Here is a 23920-nt window from a genome sequence, read left to right on the forward strand (position 1 = left end):
AGTGTATCACGACTTATCATTTAGTACTAAAATTTGCGAAGATGTGATTTCTAAACATTCAACAGATATTTTAGCTTTCCCATACAAGACTGTTTCTTCAGCAACGGCAAACTGACTGCTAGTATTACCAAATACCATCTAGTGATATTCAAATATTGATCGTGCCCCGTTTCTCCTGAGTCGAGTCGAGGCTCGGCACTGCACCCCACTAACCCGACGATTCAAAGCTGCCTCCTATGTAAGACTTCCTTTCTAACATTATGACCCGATCGAACATTCAGCAATGGCTTAGCTAGATTGGGAGTCCATTTTCGCCGATCAGTACAACGTGCGTCTTAATAGCTGTTCTTCGAGAAAAGCCAATTATGGATGTGCATGTATGGTGACCGTAACGAGGGAATGTCAAAAGATAGTCAAGAATGCTCCCGACACGCTGGTACAAACGCTAGTATGCACTTATCACAATCTCAATGTTGAGTACTGAGCATCATGGCAGTAATTGGTTACCTAGTCTCACGATTCAGTCATGAGTGCAATAGTCTACATTAGATCGTTATTGATTTGAATTAGACCGAAGGACACGGTAGCTTACATGAACAATGCGGAGTACACTTATAGGGTGCATCCTCCATTGCAGTAGCACAAATGCTCATTCCAGCTTTATACCCCAAACCCCTTATTCATCATCCTCACAACCCACCGCACAAACACGAGGCTGCATCCAGCTGCTCCGTGCACCAATAGAAGTTCCCCACTTGTTCCTTAAACCACACCGCGTCTTCTGGCAATAGCCGAGGACCCCATCCAACGACTGCCAGAGTCTTGATCGCGTGTACAGGCTTTGGGACCCTATGCAGGGTCTGCTGGAGTTGGTCTGCATCGTAGTCATCTGCAGCCTTTCGTCTCGCAGCTACCATGTTTTTAAGTGCTTCGACAGAGAAACCAGTGCAACCGTCGATGGAGAGATACTGGAGCATCGGGCACATAAATCTACCGTCTTGGTCCTCGGTTCCAATAATGGACATTTCGTGTAAAAAGGCGTCGTCGACAAAGGAAGAGGACCCGAGGGTAAGGTGGAAGCCGTACCAAAAGAAGAAATCCTCGTAGGCGTCTTTCGCCGCTGTGACGTTTCGAAGCTCGAGGGAGAGTGAGTCGGGGAGTAGCTCTGGAAAAGTTAACATAGCTTTGGTTATGTGTACTGTTCCAAGGTCTGCGAGCACGCAGTGGTGAAGTCCGGACAGAACGGAGTTGCTGATGTTGTGCAGATGCATAGTCTTCAAGTCTTCGAATTCAAATAAAGGGGGTTCAAGGTCCTCGTCCCAGTCGCAAACCATCTCCACATTGTTGAGGGTAAGGGATTCGAGAAATGTAACGTTTTGAAGTGCATCGAGCGCACGAACGATTGACAAGTTGTCACGACTATACTTTTCGAATCCAATAGTTGAGATGGCAATTTCAAGAGCAGAATGGAACCAAACAGAGTTTTCCATGCACGCGATACGGAAATTACGCCCATCGATATCTAGGTAACAGAGAACAGGGCACATAAATTTTGGGTGCACACATGGGTCGTAATTCGTCCCCGCTTCGTCATCCTCGCGGCATTTCAAGGAAAGACATCTGAGTTGACTTGCTAGGCCGTATAGATCGTACCCGATTTTGGGAAGCGAGGAGCTCTTGATAACGGAGATATCAAGCTGGTTGCAGCGGTAAAGGCGTGGAAGCAAAAGCTCAAGTATGGCCTTGACTCGGGTTTTCTCGGACGGGTCTTCACCCTTGAATGTGTTTTTCCTTTTTGTTATTTTGAGATCAAACAGACGACCACGGGACCACGCAAGGAGAGATGAGACCACAGAAAGAGGCGTTGGAGGAGAATCGACCACCGCGACAAATTTGATCCAGAATTCCGAGGTTGATGACAGTATGTCCCGCCAGCGGGTACATACGTGAGTGAGAATGTACATGTAAGAAGAAGGAGTCTGATAATCCCCTTGCTCGAAACAAGTCAGGTAATAATCGTCGTGGAGCATTTTGAAAATCCCGAGGAGTAATTCAGTAGGTAGTGAATGGGTTGAAGCCTTAGATAGGGCTGCGGGGTATGGGATATTTAACCGTCCCAGAGACCTTGGGTAACTCGTTGCATTTGCAAATTCATGATTCTTGCCGCGTTCAGCAATATCTAGTGGTAAGTTTGTAAGGCTACTCAAAGGCTACAGTGACGTTGATAAGATCGTGTATAAGATACGGAAAAGTTACGTACGAGCTTGTTCATACTATTGGAGGAATAAACTGGGTGAGCTATCTCCAAGAAATGGACGTGAAATCAGTTAAAGTTGGGATGAAATTGAGGTACACCAGACGCTGACGAGAGAGAGGTTTTTATAGCATGGCTAGTGGCCATGCCACCAATCGTGGTGGCAGACATAGACGAAAAGGCCCCTTCATCGACAAAGCTCCTTTTCCCACACCTTACGATACATTAATCTTTCTATTCATGTTGTTTGTCGTCCCGTAACGGTGTTTCTCAGTCCAGATATCCAAAGAACACCGCATCATGAACGCAGATGGTCCCGAGAAGACCTGGTGTTCCTGTGCCGTTAGAAGTGAGACCTTCGACGCAGCAGTTCTCTGGCTCGGGCATGCTGAGATAAAGATGCATGGCTTCTAATAGCTCTCTGGGCTCGGACCGGGCTTCTTAACACGATAAAGACTCGTGCATGGGAAACATTCTGAGATTGTGAGCGATATCGTGTGTAATGTTCTCCTGAAGCCTTTGGACGCCAGTGGGTATGTTTTATGGGGCCTGGGGCATGTTTGTGTCTCGATATGCATATGTTTCGAGTGGTTGCTGTGACGTGTCAAGAAATAAGCTTTGTTTTTAATTGCCGTGGTGGTATGGAGACGTGGCTGGATTGGGGCAGCCACAGCGTGATACTAGGTTCGGACTCGCACGAGAGTCCTCATGGTACTGAGACCTAAACATACAACACAGGAACTGGGCTTTTGGGGCTACAGATCCCATTCGTATCCGTGATGCATCCATCATATGGCACATTTGCAGGTTCCTCTCCAGCAAGACAGGCACTTTTAGGTGTGCTCGGCCAGCTTTCTTGAGCTCGCCCTCGTGTCGCAATAGAGGGGCAAGCGTATCTTCCGCGTGGGTGCATTGTTTGATGCCAGTATCATTGCATGTGGTCTCTCTTCTTGTCCCTGTCATAATGCTGATGTTGGCCAATGCGTTCATTTACTCTATCAGTCATTATCGATCCATCTTCATGGCGGACCTCTGTATTGTCCTGATATAGGCACTTGTATATCTGTCTGCGCGTCTTGCTTGCAGCGTTCACATGCGTTATTTTCGAGGAAGCGGTATCTCGGTTTCAGACAAACTGGGTGAATCATTATAGCGCTCAGCCCATTTAAAAGCATCCCATCTCACCTCCCATCAGAAGCAGGACGCTTTGCCTCTTCCTCCCACTAAGTTCGTGACGATACTCTAACGCCGCCCTTTGCGTAAGATGTTCCCTCTTTCAGCGTTCATTGCGTCAAGCATATACCTCGCTCAGGTCCATGCTTTCACCAGCTCTAACTATGATAACGTGCGTAGCTATCTTCCCTTATCGCGATCTTCCTCAGCTCACACATTCACTTTAGGTCGCAGTGTATGATAAAGTTACCTCCGCACTGGTACGAGTTACTCATTATAAGTATCCAGGTACTGGGGCCAGAATTCTTACGGCGCTGCCAATCCTACCGGGACGGCCGGGTTCCAACAACCGATTTCGTACTACTGCCAAGTGAGTAGTTTAGCTCAATCACTCTATCTTCTCTTCTGATCCTTCCGACAGGATGACGCAATCGATGCCATACCCGTTGCATTCGTGAACACTTTCTTCGGTACTGGTGGGCTACCCTCTATGAACCTCGCCAACGTATGTTTTTCTCGATGCTCTCGCTTCATGTATGCGTGCTAACTCATCTCGTCAGACATGTAACCCCACGGACAACGCCACTTTCCCTGGCACCGGACTTGCAAACTGTTCTGCTTTGGCATCCGACATCGAATACTGCCAGGCTCAGGGGAAGATCGTCACTATTTCCCTTGGTGGTGCAGGTGGCAGTGTCGGTTTCACGGATGATACTGAGGCACAGACCTTTGCTCAAACTAGTGAGATTTTTTCAGCCGCTTCAATGTATCATAACTGATGATCCGAAGTTTGGGACCTTTACTTGGGTGGAACCAGCACCACCAGGCCTTTCGGAGCTGCGGTCCTTGATGGGTAAACTGATTTGTGAAATTCGACTGAACCTCCATCTCACTTTTGTTCCATTCAGTGTTGACCTGGACATCGAAAACGGCGGATCTACAGGTTACGCTGCCTTCGTCACCGAGATACGTAGCTTGTCTAGCGGCGCCAGCAAGCCGTAAGTGTACAATTATCAATATTCTCAATCTCAGTTGCTGACGTTGTTTTCAAGATACTACATCACAGGTGAACATCATTAGTCGGCAATACTCTAAGGACGTCACCGACATTTATTTACTTTTGTCTGTTCACAGCTGCACCCCAATGCCCATTCCCGGACCAGAACCTTGGTTCTGTGATCGATCAAGTTGGTTTCGATGCTATCTACGTCCAGTTCTGTGAGTACAAGGTCTAGATGCCCGATCTATCATGTTATTAAGTATTGCTATAGACAACAACGTGTGCGGACTCCAGAACTACAATGTCGTCGCAGTAAGTTTTGACTTTGGCTCATTGTGACCGGTGTCTGACAAACATTTTAGGACTGGGACTTTGGAACATGGTAAGGGTATCCATTTTTCTAGTACGCGGCTGCATACGAAATTTGTTTCTTGTTTACAGGGACATGTGGGCCAGCCAAGTTAGCCCCAACCCCGATGTATGTCTGCTTTCATTTCTATAAAGAGTGGAATCTTGATATCAAATTATGGAAACCAGGTCAAAATCTACGTCGGTGCACCCGCTTCCAGTACAGCTGCAGGAACAGGTTACCAATCCATCTCCAATCTCAGCACGATCGCCACAACTATGCGTAAAAGCTTCCCATCGTTTGGTGGAGTGATGCTGTGGGATGCATCTCAAGCATACGGTCAGTCTCCATCCTCTGTCGAGCAGTTGATCCTTCTTATTTATCAACGAATGAATATTACGCCAGATAACGATCGTTACGATCTTGGGATCAAGAACGCCCTTGTTGCTGCTGGAGCCACCGGATTCACTTATCCTGCTTGCACTGCCCCTGCTTATGTCTCGGGCAGTGATTACACTGGAGGCTCACAAGTTTCGTACAATGGCTATATGTGGCAGGTGAGAAATCGTACATTAAAAACATTTGATCTCGGCGTTTACTGGGTGCTGCTCAAATAGGCTGACTACTGGACCAATGCTACCCCTAGTAACTCGAGCAGCGGCGATTGGAGTGCCAGTAAGAAGAACATCTGCATATGCTCAGTTTTTGTTGATATTAATGTGTTTTCCCCTCTATGTAGTTAGTGTGTGTACTGGAACGTCCACTGCGACACCAACGTCCACCAGCAGTGCTGCATCTACGAGCGCTACTTCGAGCACGGCCTGCAGTGGCATAGCCGCTTGGTCATCTTCAGCTGTTTACACTGCAGGAGATGAAGTATCTTACAAGTAAGTTTCATATATTTTTGAGAAGTTCAGGAACTCTCCTAACTTAAACCTGTGTTACAGCGGAAACATCTACACGGCTAACTACTGGACGGAGAGCAACATTCCATCTGGTAAGCAGGAATTCCATTTGATGCTCCAGATGATCAAGATGTTGATACTGATCTAAAAAAAAAATAGGTACTTCTGGAAGCTGGACTGAAGTTAGCTCTTGCACGACTACCACCGCGGCTCGAATGATGTCGCGATTCTTCAGGTTCTAAGTCTGCACGTGCTGAAAAGGAGAAATAGGAGAATACGACGTTTACGTTTTCGCGAGATTCTTTTTGCGCTCATTTGCAGTGCCCCCGGATCTCCGTTGTATGACTCGTGACAAATGACTGAATGAGAAGTGATGGAATGAGAAGTGATGGAATGAGAAGTGATGAAAGGAGCAATGAGGGATTCTATATGGTTATGAATCCGCGATGATTTGGGTTACGCCTTTTTGTTTTTTTATTAAATTTTGGGATCAATAAATTCATTAATACTCTCATAAAGGCTTGGATCAATGAGGCCTGTGCAAATCTTTGTATTGATTGCAGACTGCGGGACCCTGTACTTACGTTCACTCCCACGGAGCGAAGTTCACGATAAGCGCCTTTCAATCGGCCACCGCCTCAAAAACCGGTGTTTCCGACCACCAGTGGGAGAATACATGCAACATGCTCAAATTCGCAGTCACGTCTACTGATCACTAGACAAAGAATTAACGCCCATGCTTTGATCGTATCTATGTATATAAACTCTCTTTTTCTCATGTGCTGCAATTTTGTCAGAATCCCCACTTACAACTTGTTGAAAGTTAGGTCACGCCTGGGCCACCATGCGATTCAAGGCATTCACAGAATTCTTGATACCAGCTGCCTACTTTTGTGTGGCGCTAGCTGGTCAAGTACCTAGGGCGAATGGCGTGCCAGGTGGTGTTTTGGCGAAGAGACTATCTTCTAGAGACCTCGCCGCAGCTGTGACCACTAACTCATCATCTCCCACTGTAGGAAAACTGCGTATTACCTCTGAGAACTCTAGCATTTGTGGTACGTCCATCCATTTCGATAAAAGTTTATACGTTAACCCCTGCTCACTCTTGGTCATCGTACTGGCAGAAACAACGCCTGGAGTATATCAAGCAGCCGGGTATGGGGACATTGCAACAAACAAAAGTATGTGGTAAGTCACGCGTCTCAATGCCATCGTTGTATTGCATGGGCTTTGCTGATATGATAGAAATCGCGTTTGATATTTTAGGTTTTGGTTCTTCGAGGCTAGGAGCAATCCAAGCACTGCTCCCTTGGTTTTATGGTTCAATGGAGGCGTGAGTGCCCTCATTCTGATTTCGAAGCCTCGTCGTATATTAGGATATTTATTATTCTCTTTAGCCTGGCTCCTCCAGCATGCTGGGTCTTTTCCAGGAGAATGGTCCCTGCCGTATCACGAATGACAGTTCCAGTGTGACGCTCAATCCCTATTCTTGGAACAACAATGCCAATGTGATGTACATTGACCAACCCATCGGCGTGGGATTCTCGTACGGAGTCACTACCGTCGGAACGTCTGAAGAAGCTGCCGCAGACGTGTGGACGTTCTTGCAAATATGGCTGCAGGACTCGAGATTTACGACTTACCAAGGCCGTGATTTGGTTGTTTCGACTGAGTCTTATGGTGGCCACTATGGGCCTACTTTTGCATCGTAAGTACAGTAGGTTGCATAGGTATGAAAACGGCTAACGAGTTCTCTTATGCTAGGTATTTCCTCTCACAAAACGAAGCCATTGCGAACGGCTCTGTTTCAGGTCTTGACCTCAATCTGAAGGTCCTTACCATTGGCGATGGCTTGACTGTGAGTTTATGCTACCAAGGACTTGGATTCGGGCCTCCTATAACCCCCTTTTCTTGCGAACCTCCAGGATCCAATTACTCAATATCCACAATATATTGTCTTTGCTGGAAATAATTCTTACCATCCATTGGTGAATAGCTCTGTGATTGAACAAGCAAACACGTCATACACCCAATCCGGTGGCTGTGAAGATCAGGTATGTGTTTCTCCTGGAAACACACATCCGCTCATGCCTACTCGTGGATTCAGATCATTGCTTGCAACAACAATGGGAGCAATGCGATATGCTCTGGCGCACAAAACTTCTGCAATAACTATATACTCGAACCTTTAGCTGGGAACTATGACGTGCGCAATAACTTTTTTCTTTGATTGTCATCCATGTCGGATTTCTAACTTATCGTCATAATTTATAGGTTTACTACATCTTGGCAGAAAACCCTGACCCATACCCTCCGGATCTCACTTCCTATCTTGCAGGCATCCAAAGTACTATCGGCGCTGCAGTTACATGGGCAGAAACCAATGATACGGTCTATGCCAATTTTTCCAGTACTGGTGATTGGATGAGGACGTCTAAACCCGATCTTGAATCTGTCATTGACAGTGGGATAAGGGTGTTGATATACGACGGAGATGCTGATTATATATTGAACCATGATGGAGTTGAGGCAATGGTGAGTGCGACGATTGAAACAACTGTTACTGAAGATAACCTGACGCGGTATATTCGCATGCTAGATCAACAGCCTCAACACAACATCATCTGCTTTGTACGCCCAGCAACAGTTCAGCCCATTCGTCGTCAACGGGACTGAAGCAGGTCTTATCAAGAACGCCGACAATTTCACTTTCGTTCTGATTTACGGCGCAGGACACGAAGTTCCTGCATACAAGTATGGCAATCTCTCGTATGGCCAGGCAGCTTCACAGATGTTCGAGCTGGCCATTTCCGGCGTTGTAAATGGAACTGATCCTGGGAATGGGACTATCACCAAGTCTTCGTCAGCGGTGAGGTTCGGATCTTCTATCTTGCTGTCGAGTCTTTCGTTCTTCTTGGCTGTTTTTTCTGCATTCACTCTACTCTGAATACCTATGTAACACCGAGTAAAATATCTAACTGGTCTTTCTTTGCCTTAAATACACAATGCTTTGGAAGGACGATGAAGTATAGTCTACGCATTTTGTTTTCCACCTATCATGAACGACAACATCTAGCTTTCGGAACAATAGCCAGTCCTCTGCCGCCTTTATGACAGAGTCGCTGCAGCTTATACATGGTGTCGTGGACGTCTACTCGATTGTCGGTGGGACAGGCGCCGAAACGCTGCAAAAAAAAAGAGCTCTCCCTGCATACGTATCACTTATGTCGAACCACCTACATGCCAAATCATGACAAAAAGGACTTCAAGCTCGTCGTGTCAACGCAAGTGCTTCCAATGTTTTCGATCCAGGGGATCCACGACCATGAATGAAGGGGCGTCCATTTGTCGCCTCGGTCCAGCTTACTTTCCGATACTTGCAAGGTCGAAGTGACCAAGAACACCTCACATTGTACCATCCTTTAGGCCTTGGGGTGACACATCACATTAGTGTGGCTAACATCACCATGGGGTATGTCGGCCTTTCCAGAGCCGTCTAATACTGAATAACATGTTAACGAGAGCACGTGCGAAGATACAAAGCTTGCCTTTATGAAGACGTCCTGATATTCTGGCAGCTATGCCTTTAATATTGTTCAAGTTTCCTAGTAAGAAAAGATCCTGATGAAAGATGACTGCCTGCTGTGCACAAATTCTTCGAAATGGTGAAACGGTCGATTTGTCTTTCGAGCTTTTGAGACATTCCTTAACACCTGTAGAAGTGTAAAACGCGTAAAACGCGAGCCCAAATGGCTCACGGGCCTCTAAATCTCATTCAAATTAACCTTGAACTGCAAGCGAAGTTTCAGTATACAGATAAAAGGGTGTTAAACAGCGCTCAATTTATGAAAAAGTCCACTTATGTAATACTACTGTCCTTTTTTCTCCATAGCACCTCTAATCTCGCTCTCTGTTACCATACTCATGATCCGGGCCTGATCCGCGACACCTTTGAGGACATCGAGTACCTGCTTATTTCCACCCACAAACCCAAACTCGGCGTAAGTAAGCCCTTGCTCCTTGGCGAATTCTTTCACAAAGACGCTAGCTTGGAGAAGATTATGTCGTGGTAGACGCGGAAAGAGATGATGAGTAACTTGAAGATGTAAGCCACCGTGAAGGAAGGCGAGTGCTGGGGGACAGATGACGTCCGTAGTTGTCCTCAGCTGACGGTGTGGGAACGACTCCATAGGTCCAAGGTCCTCGGTTGACATTGAGAAATGGGAAAGGACGATCTGCAGTATACAGGTCAGAACCACACAACATGACGAGATTGAAAATGATATTTATACCTGAACGTGCAAAGGAGTCGTCACGACGTGACTGACCAGCAGATAAGTCAACGCTTTAGACCAGCTTCCGCAGCCTATCAACACCGCTCCAAACCAGGTCCAGAAAAATAATAAGCCTATAATTTCAAGCCACCATGACCAACGTCCGCCCTTGGCTCGCTTGTGATCGAAAGCTTTCCGAAATAGAAATCCGTAGGCTAACGCATATAGGTTAAACCGACCGAACCCCAAAAGGACATAGAAAAGCTTGTGTTGTAAAGAAACTATGAAAGCAGTAAAGCGATTGAAAGTCATGATACGTTTGTGATAAGATGACCATAACGAATTGAAAAATGCAGTCGATATAGCCAGGAAGGGTAAATGTTCGATGTCAGGATCGCTAGTAAACGAGGATGAATAACGTTAAGGGAGGTAAATGATAAAAAGTGGACCAACTGTGAAGGATGGTTTGTTACCACTATAGCCTAAGTTAGCGACGCAAACTAAGGTGACAAGGAAAGACGTACAGTGATGTACATTGTGATTCTTGTCGAAATTATGAGAAAAAGTACAGTTGTATTAAAATAATAAAAATTGGGACTTACATCAACCCACCAACCGACACTCAAGCCACCAATAAAATCTGCAAGTATGATAGCGATCAGACGATCTACCGTCCAGTTATGCGTGACGCCCATGTGTCCCAAATCATGTACAGTAAAGACAAGCTGATGCCATAGTAAACCAAGACAGACGGCGCTTGTTATGAGCCAGTTATGGGTATAAGCGACAGCCGATACAATGGCCAAGAGGGTATAGCGAGCAATTTCAGGGCCATAGCCCGTGGCATAGCGAGTTTGATATAGACCAGCATCGATGATACGTTTGTGAAGTCGTTTATAAGCTGCAGAGTGCTGTGATTGTACTTTGAGAGATAACTCAGTTGGAGGAAGAATTAGATCAGACATAGTTGGTCCGCGAGTTTGTGCCAGCGTGCTGTCGCCTGTGCCGACGAGAAGAACCTCAGAAGGGACGGTGCTGTGCGCGGTGTTTGCTTCGCGGAACCATTCTAGTTTACCATCTCTACCAGCTTTCCTGGTCCAACCGATCATTGTGGGTGGAACGAATGGTTCCCAGCCGTGCTCTGTCGTCTCCACCGTTCCCACTACATAGTACTTGAGTAGCCGCTGTAACGCGATATCCGAGTGGTACGCGTCTATTTCATCCGTTGCATCGCGTCCTACAAAGTGAAGAATTGCGAGAGAACCACCGGGGTGAGCGTCCAGCCATGCTTGGGGGATGGAGAGAAGTAGCTTGTTGTAAATGACCAGCGTTTTGCCAGCCACAATCTGAGCTGCGACCTGCTCTCGGGTCCATAGTGGTTTGGTGGAACCCATCTGTGATTGTTGCTTGGAATGGTCCTCAAGCTCAGGATGAAGCACTAGTACTGGTTGGTTAAGTACTACAAGTTAAGTACCTTGGCTGTCAGGGATACCAGCGTGGACTATTTGGTTTTTGCGGCTCCATTCATTGCCAGCTTTAGATAACAACAGACCACAACAACTTCTGCCACGGACATCCTGGCTTTCGTTCTTTGAGGCTCGGATCGGCATTGCGCTTTTAGTCAAGATTTAAGTAGCGGTCTATGAAGCTAAGGTTTGGTAAGTTTTTAAACGTTGTTCGTCCGATGATCTTCTGCTGAAGTGACTCGTACGCGTGTAGGTCCTCGTGCCAGCTTCTAGACGTAATAATTCAGCACTGGCACCTGCTCGGTTTATTCGAGTCATAACCATCATGCTAATATACTTATTCTGATCGCACGCTTTGAAATTGTCGACTCATTCCGTGTGAAACCTCTCACCAATCCAAAACATGGCAAACCAACCGTTCTAACCGCTCTTTACGTGATAGGGGCCTCTGTCCGTTTAAAACCATGACTTTGGCATAGTCAAAGCTCTTAAGATACATCATGCAAGCCAAAATCGCAGCACTTCAGGCGTGCCTCGCTGATCGCACCCTTTATTGCGGTGGCACTTTCTCTGTCTCTCCTGATGAACTTGTGTTGTACTACGGAAAGAACGATGATGAGCATTCTCAGTAAGTTTCACTAGGAGTCAAGGGAAGTTGCGAGGTTCTGACAAGGCATATACAGTCGCATCAACTTTTCTCGCGCGTCTGAAGAACAGCTGGAACTCCTTTCACAGACATGCCAGCCTGCTACTTTTGGCGTTAATCAACAGGACGTGTTAGACGAGTCATATAGGAAAGCTGGGAAGATGGATACTACCGATTTTGCGACTCGGTTCAGTGCTGAAAGTGTGGGTCTCGTCGATGTCATTCGAAAGCAGTTACTGCAGGACAGTAACCAAGATAAAGGCATCCGCCTTGAGATGTACAAGTTGAATGTTTATGGTAAGTAAATTTTTTCAAATTATATTTTGGGGCAGCACACTGATGTTGTATTGATGCTCAGGAAAAGATTCCTTCTTTAAAGCACATCAAGATACTCCACGCGGTCAAAATATGTTCGGATCTCTGGTCATTGTTTTCCCTACCAACCACGATGGAGGTGCACTTGTCTTGCGACACGGTGGGAAGGAGTGGACGTTCGACTCTTCCGGGGCTATCTCAGCAGCCTCTGGGCCGTGCGTCGGTTATGTTGCATTTTACAGCGACGTTGAACACGAAGTCACCTTGGTCAAATCGGGCTATCGTGTCACTATCACTTATAACCTCTACTTCGAAGACGAATCCAAAGCTATGGTTTCAGTAGATCCAGCACCAACTTCCTACGAAATAACCATGAAGGCTGCGTTGTCTGACCTGCTTAGCGACCCTGGTGTTCTTCCAGAAGGTGGTTATCTTGGATTTGGGCTGCGCCATCAGTATCCTGTCAATTCTGAGACGGATATCCAGAACCTTGTTGATTGCTTGAAAGGGTCAGATGCTGTCATCGCTAGCATATGCGACCAGCTCGCCCTACCATATTCGCTCAAAGTGTTTTATCGTTCCCCTGGATGGGAATCATCCATGTCAACGACAAATGTACTTTTCAACGAGGTCGTTGACTTGCGTAACTGGATTGAGGTAGAGGATGTTGTGAAAGAAATGCTGAATTGTTATGACGGGCAGGTTGTGAAGTTCGTGGGTGAAGGCGGCGTGCCGCTTGGCGAGAGCATGTACTCGGACTCAGACTCGGACTCGGACTCGGAAGAAAAGTATATTGATGTTTTGGAAGTTGTGGACATGAATTCGGTGCAGGAGATAGAGACGTGCTATGCCGCATACGGCAATGAGGCATCCGTGGGTCATATATACGGACATATCTGTTTGATGGTCAAGGTGGAGGCTATCAAGAAATCAGAAAATCATGTCGTGGCGCGTCATAATTGCGGGAGTGTACATGCGTAAAAATGTAATTGTCGCGTTTCTATAAGTTTTTACATAGACAACAATTCATTAATAGTACTCATTTCTCGTGAAAATACAAGAGGTCTATAGTAAGAGTCGTCGCAAGAATCATCGCTCAACTATTGTTTTTGGTCGGCCTTTTGATCACAATCAGTGACATTGACATTCTCGGGAGGTGTATCTCAGGCTATACAAATTGTAATTGCACGCACGCTGAACAAGCCATAAGGGACAAAAATGAGTTGTGGTCAGAACTTCAATACTCTTGAGTGAACGATGTCCGGTAAAGCATCAACAATCGCAGTATTTGTCTAATGCCGCACGATCAACTTCTGGTTATGTGCACCAGGATAACGTTGGATCCTAACAAAGGAAAACAAGGTGTAGTACCTGCTTGTCTGCGGCCAAGCCGCCTCTTGAGTATCCTTCAACGGTCTACTGATAACTGAAATTCTGCCACTATCAATACAGCCCATACTTACGACTAGAGACTACCGTGACAGTGTCGTAACCTGCTCTTTCAGGTCGGGTATTGCATTAATAAAACACGCCTTTGAATTGTATCCGGCTTTGGAGGATCATGGTCAGTATGTCAACAATTACATAGCACCGATACTGACAATAAATCTAAGGTAGAACAAAGGATTTGATAGTCCTCTACAGCAGCGATTCCATACCTTCAAATCCATGTATTGCCAGTGGGCCTCCGGACCGCTTGCATAGGGCGAAGATTATGTACACCGGTCAGAATCTCAGAGAACCGCAACATATCGTATATTGCCTCTGCCGATATGACTGACTCAACCTCTCCATGCACTTCTTGTAGATTTCCGATACAGTTCGGTGGGTCCAGTTATTTGTTATTTTACAGTCGAATGACTCAGGCCCATCTGCCTCGTTCCAGCTTCCAAAAAGCGTGTTCAGTCCTTGTTCGATTGTTCGAGTCAGAATCTTTAATATTCATGGGAAATCCTTGATTTTTTGACTCGGTGCATGAGAAAGTGGTTCGTATCGTGACGAGTGATATGGCATATCCCTGGATTGCATGGGATATGGCTACTCGTATTACGCGACGAGGACTTCTCCTTAGCATATAAGGCCACAAAAAATATGGCAGAACGACACCGCACGTATTGCTCCCTACCATGGAAAAGAAACTCGCAGCATCGAAAGCTTGCCTTGCCGGCCGAGCTCCGTATTGCAGTGGCACTTGTGCTGTTCCTAGCGAAAAACTTGTGCTCTACCACGGTAAACAGGGCAACGAACATTCCTAGTGAGTTTCTGACCCATATTGAAGTCGTGTATGATCTGAAAGGAGATTTTCAGTCGAGTTGACTTATCTTGCACGCGCGTGCCAGCCTGCTACCTTTGGCGTTAACCAACAGGATATATACGACGAATCTTATAGAAAGGCTGGAAAGTTGGATGTTACTGATTTCGCTACGCAATTCAATGCCGAGAGCGCAGGTCTCATCGATGTGATTCGTAAAGATTTGCTACAAGGCAACAACGAGGATAGAGGTATACGCCTTGAAATGTACAAACTAAACGTGTATGGTGAGTATTATCGCAAGTTTTCCATAGGTCTCCGAGTGGCGTATTGACACTGCGATGAATGTGAATGCACAGGCCAAGATTCTTTTTTCAAGGTACACAAAGATACTCCACGCGGTGAAACAATGTTCGGTTCACTGGTAATCGTTTTCCCAACCACACACGACGGAGGTGCACTCCTTCTGCGTCATGGCGAACATGAATGGACGTTTGATTCAGCGAAAGTTATCGCAGAGGCCTCTGAGCCGTGTGTTGGCTATGTTGCATTGTACAGTGATGTCGAGCACGAGGTTACCCTGGTCAAATCGGGTTATCGTGTCACTCTGACTTACAACCTCTACTTCTGTGACCATATCAACTCATCGATTCGATCTGCCCCATCTCCGTACGAAGCTAACCTCAAGGACGCACTGATGGACCTCCTTCGTGATCCAGACGTCCTCCCGGAAGGTGGCTATCTTGGATTTGGCCTATGCCACCAATACCCTGTCACAACGGAAACGGAGATCCAAAATCTGCTGCCTGAAAGGATCAGATGCTGTCATCTCCAAGCTTTGTGACCAGCTCTCTCTGCCATACACTCTCCAAGTACTTTACCGTGACATCAGTCATAGCTGGCCGAAAGTGCACGTACTTCTTCACGATGTCGTGGATTTCTCTCATCCCGAAGTGGAGAACATTGTGTTGGAGATGTTTAGCCGTGATGGTTCACGAAGAGTGAAGTTTGTCGGGGAAGTCTATGAAACATTTCCCGATGAGAGTGTTGCTTGTCAAGATAACGATTACTACTATGAGGATGAATGCGACTTTGGACCCCGTGATGCTCCTTGCGTCACCATCATGGAGGTGGCAAGTATGAAGTCAGTAGTTGACGTCGAGACGCCGTACATCGCATATGGCAACGAGGCTTCGCTGGTTCACATATACGGGCATGTTTGCTTGCTGGTGGAAGTAAGAACGCCAGAGGATCGCTACACAAAGTGACACACTCGCTCAAGTAGTATCGCTCAAGTGTTCGTAAATTGCTGGGATGCCGCTTGGACCTAGTCTCCTCTAATCAGACCTTCACAAAGGAATGTTTAGCTTGGACCATTTCGTGTGAAATGGGACTGAAGTTTCTTTTCCGGGAATGTTATTGATTGCGGGCATTTGGAACCATTTGTTTTAGTTCTCTTTATCGCCTCAGTGTTTGCTTGTATTATATAGTCGATATCCCTACAGAAAATATGTTATGATTTGCTTCATGCGAAGTTCGTAGTGCGATAACGCTGACATGCTGGAGACCCCGGTCACTTCAGGTCACTGCCACGAGTGTCGGAGGACCCCATCTCTTCTTTGATATTACACGACGACAGCGCTCTTGGACTGTCTTTCACATAACCATCAAATACCCAGGTAAAATCTTCACCTTTGAAAGGATGGCAGACCCCGGCAAGACAGAGACTGAACAAGTCTTCAAGGTGCTCAGAGCACAGAAAGGGAACAAGGTATGGCAGCCGCCGACTTCATGAGCGAAACTGATAACTTGGCTACTATGTCTGCAGATGTGTTTCGATTGCCAGGCTCGAAATCCGACATGGTCAAGTGTTACATTTGGAGTTTATATCTGCCTGGATTGCTCTAGCGTGCATCGCAACATGGGCGTGCACATTAGTTTCGTCCGGTTCGTCATATTTTTAAATTCTGGCATCGCCTTGTCTGTAATACTCAAGAATCACTCGGTGGATGCCATTGTAGATCGACTAATCTTGATAGTTGGCAGCTGAATCAGCTAAGGACTATGAAGGTGGGCGGCAACGCGTCGGCGACGGAATTTTTCACCCGGCACGGAGGTGCTTCCCTGCTGAGTGACTCAGATCAAAAGAAGAAATATTCTGGTAGAGTGGCAGAATTGTATAGAGAAGAACTTGCCAAACGTGTCAAAGAGGATGCTGCTAGGTGCGATATCTCGCTTTTTGGAGTAACACCTCTTAAGTTTACTTGTGACCCGTTTACTTTGCTGTTTTGTGGCTCACAGATTCCCTGCCCGTGTGGTCGTTGATGGCACTGATGCATCACCGTCCGTACTTTCTACCGAATCAAAGGAAGATGAAGATTTTTTCTCATCCTGGGATAAACCTGCCACTCCAAAATCATCAACAAGTCCGTCAACTGGTACTACCCCACCTCCTGTAATTGGCCGCCCTTCTTCTGCAGGCCCTGCAGGCTCACGAACTGTAACGTCGTCGTCCCTTCGCTCCAGCTCCACGCCAGCTGCACGTCCTGCGAAGCTTGGTGCATCTCGCCTAAACTCCTCTAGCACTACCTCCTCGACTATCGCCCCTTCTGCAGCACCCAAAAAGTCTAAACTCGGTGGCCTTGGCGCGAAAAGAGCCGCAGCACCCATAGATTTTGCTGAGGCTGAGCGAAAGGCTGTCGAGGAAGCCGAACGGATCAAACAACTAGGATATGATCGACAGAGGGAGGAGGAGGAAGAACGAGCTAGAAAGGAAGCGGGGAAGGTACAAGCAGCCTCACAGGCCAAGGCCAAGGTTTCCGAAGTGGGGAGTAAGGCAAATGCTGTTCCTGGTAAAGTAGATATACAGAAGGGTAATAGCCAGGACTTAGAGAGACTAGGGATGGGCTTCCGTAAATTGGGCTTTGGTGCTGTTCCCTCCGCTGCCGCTGCATCAACTTCGAAGGCGAGGTAAGCTTTTCCTGGTGTGTCATGTGTTGGCAGCGAATGTGAGTTGACGGACCCTCCATACATAGTTCATCTGGCGCCGACGATGCGCCTACTACAGCGCGTGACAAATTCGGTAACCAGAAAGCGATTTCATCAGACATGTATTTCGGCAGAAAAGATTACGACCCGAACACTGTTTCTGAGGCTCATTCGCGTTTGCAATCGTTCCAGGGAGCAACCTCGATCTCTTCAAACCAATATTTCGGACGTGAAGAAGAGGATGAATTTGAACGGGCTGGTGGTCCTGATGGGGGCATGTTAGGCGATGGAAGTCTCGCCGGCTTTGAAGTAGCTGCAAGAGATGCCATCTCGAGAGTCATGGCAAACCCTGATGTGCAGAATGTAGGAGAGAGTATCAGAGCTGGCGCATTGAAGGTTCGTTTATAACTGATTCACGAGGTTTATCTGTATTCTGACGCGTAATTCAGCTGTCGGATTACCTCGCCCAGATGTCGGAGCGTTGATGATTTTGGACAAATAGTATCGTTTTATCGTAGATATCTTTGTCGCTGGTTTGCCTTGTTTTTCTTCCTTGCCATTGACACATACATGGTTAATTTACAATTCCTGAAGTCGCTTTTTCTTTAGAATGGATTCTATAGTTTGAGAAAATCGTTTACAATTGTTTTCCTCGTCTTTGTACTGTGAGCATAAGTCCGATGGAAAGTTACCGCGATAGATCGGCCTAGTCCGAATATGCACTTGTTTGGCATTGTCCTGTGAAATAAACAAACAAGCACCATTGGAAGGAATTTGCCGAGACCACTGAACACTTTCGAATACCATGATAAGATTTATTCTCGTTCAGGTCTGTTATTTGCAGCCAAATGGATACGGGAAGAGCATACCTTACACATATTCGCCTACATAGAATCGACAGGGCAAGACGCGGTTGTCCAAATGGTATGTACCTTACGACGACGAGGAGAAAGTGAGTGACAGGCAATGAGTAGTTGCATGGTCACGATCGTAACTTTTATTCACTCAGGTCAGACTTCGGGGGGAAGTTCATAGACTGATCGCTCCTCGTGACCAGAAATATCAATCAAATTTTGTGGAGGTATGTTGTAGATTCGGCGAAACGGCAGTATCCAAATATTGATCATATATTCGAACCCATGCTAGTTCAGGAGCCATAAGGTGGTGTACAGACGTTACGCTGGATTGTTCTTTTGTGTTTGTGTCGACGCCAACGATAATGAGCTTGCGTATCTCGAAGCCATCCATCTATTTGTCGAAGTCCTAGGTATGTCTTTATTTTTTACCTAGAGATTCATGTTAAGCTCTATGCCCCAGATGCATTTTTCGATAACGTATGTGAGCTGGATCTAGTGTTTAATTTCTATAAAGTGCGTACCATTCGGTCATAGATGTGTATTTATGACCCACATAAACACATGCATGTAGGTATATGCGATCTTGGATGAGATATTCTTGGCTGGTGAGATTGAGGAAACCAGCAAAGAGGTCGTTCTATCCCGACTTGAGGAGCTGGAAAAGCTGGAATGACGAGACCGGTGCTGCACTAAGTGATTACAGGTATTCAGCCACTTGCTGTCAGCCCAGATATCAGTTATTAACGGTAGCGTTAGCAGGCCTATTTGTTTCTATCATATCAATCATAATCGTAATTGCACTATGAACTACCTTCCCCTTATCTGTCCACCGCCCTCGTAGGTGGATTATTCTCAAGCGTGACGCTGCTTGGGCTCCCGCACCACTCAATTTCTTTTGGAGTGTAGCGAATGAAATCGTTTTGTTTTCGATTGTCACCCATAAATAGCATACTTAAATCCGAATCGTGAGTAAGGTCGCGACTCCGCACCTTCTTGCAGGTACCGAGCGTCTCTTTCTTAGGAGGAATTTAATGCCACGTGAGTTTCTTCGCTCTGTTGACATAGTATTTTTGAGAGAAGCACTGCAGAAATTTCTTCCACGTTTGGAAATCGGATTAGAAACTCCATTCTATCGAAGTACCGTCCCACGCATAACTATTCTAGACACTACGTTATCAAGCTCTTAGCGGAATTTTCATACTTGACATATCTCGTCATGACTCGTTTCGGCCTCAAACCTCGCGACAACTTTCTCCCATCTGTCCATGTGTCGTGCTTCAACAGGTGAGCATATCTTTGCAAATGCAAATGGTTGTGTCGGTATCGACTATGGTGTGGATGTGTGTGTAACTCTCGTGTTTGGCCCTCGTATACTGGCTCCGTGATTTCACTCACCGACATACTGATTCACCATTTTAATGAAATGCGCTGACTGGATAAGAGGCACTTAGCTGGCTTCTCGTGTAATCGTTATGCTGTTTTCAAGACGGCTACAATACTGAAATAACTTCTATCGAGCACTGTTGAGTGGCGTTAGGATTTAGGATGTGCGAAGGCGACAGTTTCGAGGCCGGCGGTCGACATGACATCCAGTGGGGAAATTATCCAAGAGAGCAGGGGTGTGTGAGCAGAGGATGGCCTCAGTAATCCCAGGATTCTTCTTCGCCCCAAAATCACTCCAGAAATGGTAATGGTCAAGAGAAAAAGAACTTCAATGCAGGTTTGTTCGACATGTTTTCTACTGTGGCGTTGTATAAAAGCTGAACTTCTGTGATATAAGTCTTCTGAACCGAACCCATGAAGAAGAAATCCCGGATGGAAAATATTATACACAATCAAAGCAGAGTCCTCCGAAGTCACTAGAACGTGCTAATGGAAGGGCAATAACGACCTGTGAACAATTTCTAGACCCACAGGCGAGGGAACAGGCGGAGAAATTCAAGGCTCGTCCCACCCTGATTTGTCTCTTCGTGTCAGTATCTGACGTGTTGAGTTCTTTAGTTTACAGAAGAACAGCGGTTACTATCGTGGAGCCATTTCCATAATATGCGGGCTAGATTCCAAGCCTGAGTGGAGCTTATTAACCCTTTGCATGGGAGAATTGCACTACCTTTTGGCTTACATGTGAAGAAATCTATAACAAACCTTGGCTTCGGCGTTGTGGCACTATCCGCCGCCGTTGGTGTAGATTCTGCCGGGTCTCCCTCGAGATCTTACTGTGATGGTGGAATAGTATCACTTTTCGCATCAGTACCAATTTCTAATATTTTACAAGCACAGGGTCGACATCATGCTACCCTCTATTTGCATTGACTTGCTTCCTTCGACAGTCGCTTAGGTTCAATTTCAGTGGTAGTTGAAAGGCGATCATAGGGTGTCGAGGTAAATGGTAACTGAAGCATCAGATGATAGAGCACCTTATACCCAAGATTTCGCAATGTGAGAAGAACGTCAATACATGTGAAGATCGAAGTTCGGGGACACTGCTGCCCAATCTGCTTCCGGAAAACCCGATGGCAGCACTACCGTCGTGGTCCTTGCATCGAAGCTGTGAAATTCATGCAGCTCAACGTGGAAACTGGAAAACGATGTAAACACGGCCAGGGTCTGTTATATTCTCGTCGTCAAGTCAAGGCTAACGGTAAAGTCGCACGCGACCGCCACATGATTTCCGCGTGTTTTTCTCAAGCACGCCGATGGCAATTTCAATTGTCCCGATTCTGTCAAAAGTTGTTTCTTCTCAACGCTGCGAGAACACTATTCAGGATACTAGCAAAAATGAGGTCCCGGGCTCACTGATGCGGTGGCGGCACTCAAGATGGACTGTGCAGCCGGGGCGATTGTGCCTATCTGAATCCGGAATGTTCCCTGACTCCATCCCTCAGGTAAAGGGGTCATCTTGCTACTTCTACATAAATATAGTAACTTGGCTATACCACTTCTTGATATTTACCACTTTGTCGCCATCATAACCTAAATTATCGCTTTCCGTGCCACTTACATTTCCAGCTCTCAACGCTCAATATCTTGATTCTGAATTGTAAGTTTATTATGCTTTTAATCCATGTCCACGGTGCTGATACACCATTGTTTGTATCCAAATACAATGCAAGCTCCCTCTAGAAAACAACATAATTGACCACCTTGACTATCTAAACGCTCTCTTGCGCTCCTTCGTGGAGTTTGTGAGTTATAATCCCCCCCCCCCCCTTACATGAGCGCTAGTATAACCATGACTTAGACCATTTTTATGCTTGCTCTCGCATGGATTTGTCGTTAGAGGCCCATCGTCTCATCGTGAAGTATGCGGGAAATCGCACCGACATCTGTAATTTGTGCAGAGTTTCCAGAGGATTCCAGTGTGCTGCGGAACGCGCGCTCTATAATACTATTTACATGAAAAATACCGCTGACACAGTGACACTCTGCAATCTCCTCGCAGATCGCCCACGTCTCGCGATTCTGGTCGAAGCATTGACGATATATGTTGAGGACGAGGAAAACGGCGACAGTGACAGCAGTCTTGTTTCTTCCCACCCCTTCTGGCTCGCTGTCTCTCTCGGGTTGCAGAAGGTTACGAGGCTCCGCTATTTCAATATTCACATGGACCGTAGCTGGGATTCATCAGCCTGGATTCTGAGAAATTGCACCTTTCGTCTGCGCACCTTTCACTGTGATCTCCAGTGGGATGACGATCTTGTTTCGTTTCTCAATAACCAGCCCGATATTGTCGACTTATTCATCGTAGATTATAACGCTTCCAACCGCACCTTTCACTCTGCATCATCCTCCGACACATCTAGCCTATGCCCAGATGCCCTCATTGATCTTTCCATATTGGAATGCACCTTTACAGAAGCTGCCTGTGCACTCGTTCCTAATCGCCCAATCACTCGTTTGAAAACTTGCTTTTCCCGCACCGTACTTCTCGAGAAGCGCGAGGAAATGGCAACATTACTTTCGAAACTTGATTTATCGACGTGCCCTCTAGTCTCGCTCGATATCGCCGATTCCTCCTACTCTGAATATTTTTCCATGGAGCTTCTTAGCTCTGTGGTGGAGCTTCAAAACCTGGTCCAAGAGTTGCACTATCTGGGAACTCTAGTGCTTCCAGTAATTGGTTCCGAGGTCCGAGTTGTCCACTATTTTATCGCATACGTATCAATAACCGTTTGTCCCATAACATTCTATGTTGCTGCTGCTACGTTTTTCGCGTACAAAGCGTCTGAAGTTCTACGGGTTTCTCAGACGCTTTCCTCAACTCCAATGCGTTGAGGTTGATGTCTCTGACTGGGATCCATGTCCTTCTAATCCTGCAGGACTGCGTGCACTGGCTAGCGAGCTGCGTTTATACTGCCCTTCAATAGCACGCACTATATTCGTCATTGATTTTGAAAGAACGGTAATGACATTTGTCCGTGGTCTGTACGCGCTGGACAGTAATGTTATTTCGGAGAATGCGTGGAGAGACGTGTAATTTTCCGTACGATATGGTGAGTTTCTTCACACATGGGTCATCCTATATGTCTGATCCTTCACTGTTAGGCTAGATAGTTAATACCGTGCTCGCTCTATATTTTACAGGGCGTCCTGCCACCCTTTGTACCAACAGTTCGAGATTATCTTGTGATCAACCCCGTCGACGCAATCACAATACACTTCATCTCCGTTCACCGCCTGCCCTTAAGGATATAGCGGTATCCAGCGATAAGCCACTAGTCCATTGATTGGCTGATTACATATGTGTAAGGAAATTCCTCATCTTAATCGCAGTACCTCATGGCAGTGGATCTTCATATAAGTGCATATGGTGCACAACCGGTCGGCACTGCCCCCCTTCAACGGATAACAAGACCGCCTATGCATGCCAAAAGCACATGGGTAAATGCCTCGTGTAATGCTGGGGTCATTAAGAAGGCTGGTCTCTTTTGCGTAACACATTCTCATCCCCAAAACACTGTCATTCTAAGCAATGTTTCGGGCATTTTAACTTTACCCACTTCTCTAAATCGTGAGTGTAAAACTTTTGAGCCATTTATTTTTACGAGTTTGTTTTTGCTCACTACTTGGCTTTTAGGATGGACTCTAACAAATTGCCATACCATAATTTACTTAACAACAATAAATTACAAAATGGCGCAACGTATACAAAGTAAGTTGAGTGTTCTCAGACGCAGGGAATCACAAGACATATTGCTGACATAAATCCAGGTACGCAGCACGTCCGGCCGGTAACCAGAAAGGAGGTCTGCGAGACAGTCAAGCGCACGATGCCGACGCTTTCATCACTTGCTCTGTGATAGATACCGAGGACGTGGTATGTCAATATGAATTCGGCATATCCCATTCTCTCTTTTCAGTTCCGCAGTCCCGTAATGTTCGCGACAGCGCTTGAGCTGTACAGATCGAGCTGAGTTTTCTTTTTGTGACGTAAACATAAAA

The 23920-nt window shown here is 46.3% G+C and overlaps 9 protein-coding genes across 9 annotated transcripts; 7 read left to right on the forward strand and 2 right to left on the reverse strand.

Moving 5' to 3' along the window:
* Positions 1 to 681: 681 nt before the first annotated feature.
* Positions 682 to 2430, reverse strand: SERLADRAFT_415928 (uncharacterized protein; the record flags this gene model as incomplete). Its single annotated transcript, XM_007319092.1, has 2 exons — positions 682 to 2210; positions 2261 to 2430. The coding sequence occupies 2 exons, from the start codon at positions 2270 to 2272 to the stop codon at positions 690 to 692; spliced, it is 1533 nt and encodes a 510-aa protein (XP_007319154.1).
* A 602-nt stretch (positions 2431 to 3032) lies between these two features.
* SERLADRAFT_469259 (glycoside hydrolase family 18 protein) lies at positions 3033 to 6194 on the forward strand (the record flags this gene model as incomplete). The annotated part of the gene is made up of 20 exons (XM_007319093.1): positions 3033 to 3157; positions 3257 to 3393; positions 3450 to 3599; positions 3655 to 3662; positions 3716 to 3797; positions 3849 to 3932; positions 3988 to 4168; positions 4217 to 4280; positions 4336 to 4425; positions 4480 to 4493; positions 4562 to 4645; positions 4699 to 4739; positions 4790 to 4809; positions 4869 to 4905; positions 4965 to 5115; positions 5182 to 5333; positions 5394 to 5451; positions 5516 to 5663; positions 5724 to 5773; positions 5841 to 6194. 18 exons carry the CDS (start codon positions 3519 to 3521, stop codon positions 5921 to 5923), a joined length of 1428 nt encoding a protein of 475 aa, XP_007319155.1.
* Positions 6195 to 6388: 194 nt separating this feature from the next.
* On the forward strand, positions 6389 to 8702 carry SERLADRAFT_361831 (uncharacterized protein; the record flags this gene model as incomplete). The annotated part of the gene is made up of 9 exons (XM_007319094.1): positions 6389 to 6736; positions 6806 to 6869; positions 6948 to 7014; positions 7079 to 7389; positions 7446 to 7539; positions 7607 to 7735; positions 7789 to 7887; positions 7956 to 8216; positions 8281 to 8702. 9 exons carry the CDS (start codon positions 6526 to 6528, stop codon positions 8626 to 8628), a joined length of 1584 nt encoding a protein of 527 aa, XP_007319156.1.
* A 296-nt stretch (positions 8703 to 8998) lies between these two features.
* Positions 8999 to 9333, forward strand: SERLADRAFT_469263 (uncharacterized protein; the record flags this gene model as incomplete). The annotated part of the gene is made up of 2 exons (XM_007319095.1): positions 8999 to 9183; positions 9230 to 9333. The coding sequence occupies one exon, from the start codon at positions 9011 to 9013 to the stop codon at positions 9179 to 9181; it is 171 nt and encodes a 56-aa protein (XP_007319157.1).
* Positions 9334 to 9463: 130 nt separating this feature from the next.
* On the reverse strand, positions 9464 to 11438 carry SERLADRAFT_469265 (uncharacterized protein; the record flags this gene model as incomplete). Its single annotated transcript, XM_007319096.1, has 5 exons — positions 9464 to 9916; positions 9974 to 10352; positions 10409 to 10430; positions 10480 to 10498; positions 10558 to 11438. The coding sequence occupies 5 exons, from the start codon at positions 11347 to 11349 to the stop codon at positions 9551 to 9553; spliced, it is 1578 nt and encodes a 525-aa protein (XP_007319158.1).
* A 117-nt stretch (positions 11439 to 11555) lies between these two features.
* On the forward strand, positions 11556 to 13435 carry SERLADRAFT_469268 (uncharacterized protein; the record flags this gene model as incomplete). The annotated part of the gene is made up of 4 exons (XM_007319097.1): positions 11556 to 11613; positions 11675 to 12049; positions 12105 to 12364; positions 12426 to 13435. 3 exons carry the CDS (start codon positions 11922 to 11924, stop codon positions 13361 to 13363), a joined length of 1326 nt encoding a protein of 441 aa, XP_007319159.1.
* Positions 13436 to 16253: 2818 nt separating this feature from the next.
* Positions 16254 to 18275, forward strand: SERLADRAFT_391309 (uncharacterized protein; the record flags this gene model as incomplete). Its single annotated transcript, XM_007319098.1, has 6 exons — positions 16254 to 16404; positions 16462 to 16580; positions 16655 to 16855; positions 16935 to 17603; positions 17669 to 18017; positions 18071 to 18275. 6 exons carry the CDS (start codon positions 16336 to 16338, stop codon positions 18104 to 18106), a joined length of 1443 nt encoding a protein of 480 aa, XP_007319160.1.
* A 120-nt stretch (positions 18276 to 18395) lies between these two features.
* SERLADRAFT_469275 (uncharacterized protein) lies at positions 18396 to 19399 on the forward strand (the record flags this gene model as incomplete). Its single annotated transcript, XM_007319099.1, has 7 exons — positions 18396 to 18450; positions 18514 to 18573; positions 18631 to 18702; positions 18768 to 18888; positions 18939 to 18991; positions 19050 to 19181; positions 19235 to 19399. 6 exons carry the CDS (start codon positions 18427 to 18429, stop codon positions 19149 to 19151), a joined length of 432 nt encoding a protein of 143 aa, XP_007319161.1.
* A 2343-nt stretch (positions 19400 to 21742) lies between these two features.
* On the forward strand, positions 21743 to 23873 carry SERLADRAFT_438711 (uncharacterized protein; the record flags this gene model as incomplete). The annotated part of the gene is made up of 5 exons (XM_007319100.1): positions 21743 to 22648; positions 22701 to 22903; positions 23556 to 23630; positions 23690 to 23795; positions 23847 to 23873. 5 exons carry the CDS (start codon positions 21743 to 21745, stop codon positions 23871 to 23873), a joined length of 1317 nt encoding a protein of 438 aa, XP_007319162.1.
* Between the last annotated feature and the right edge of the window lie 47 nt (positions 23874 to 23920).

Source organism: Serpula lacrymans, assembly GCF_000218685.1.
Source record: "Serpula lacrymans var. lacrymans S7.9 unplaced genomic scaffold SERLAscaffold_8, whole genome shotgun sequence".
In the NCBI taxonomy this organism is placed as follows: Eukaryota; Fungi; Basidiomycota; class Agaricomycetes; order Boletales; family Serpulaceae; genus Serpula; species Serpula lacrymans.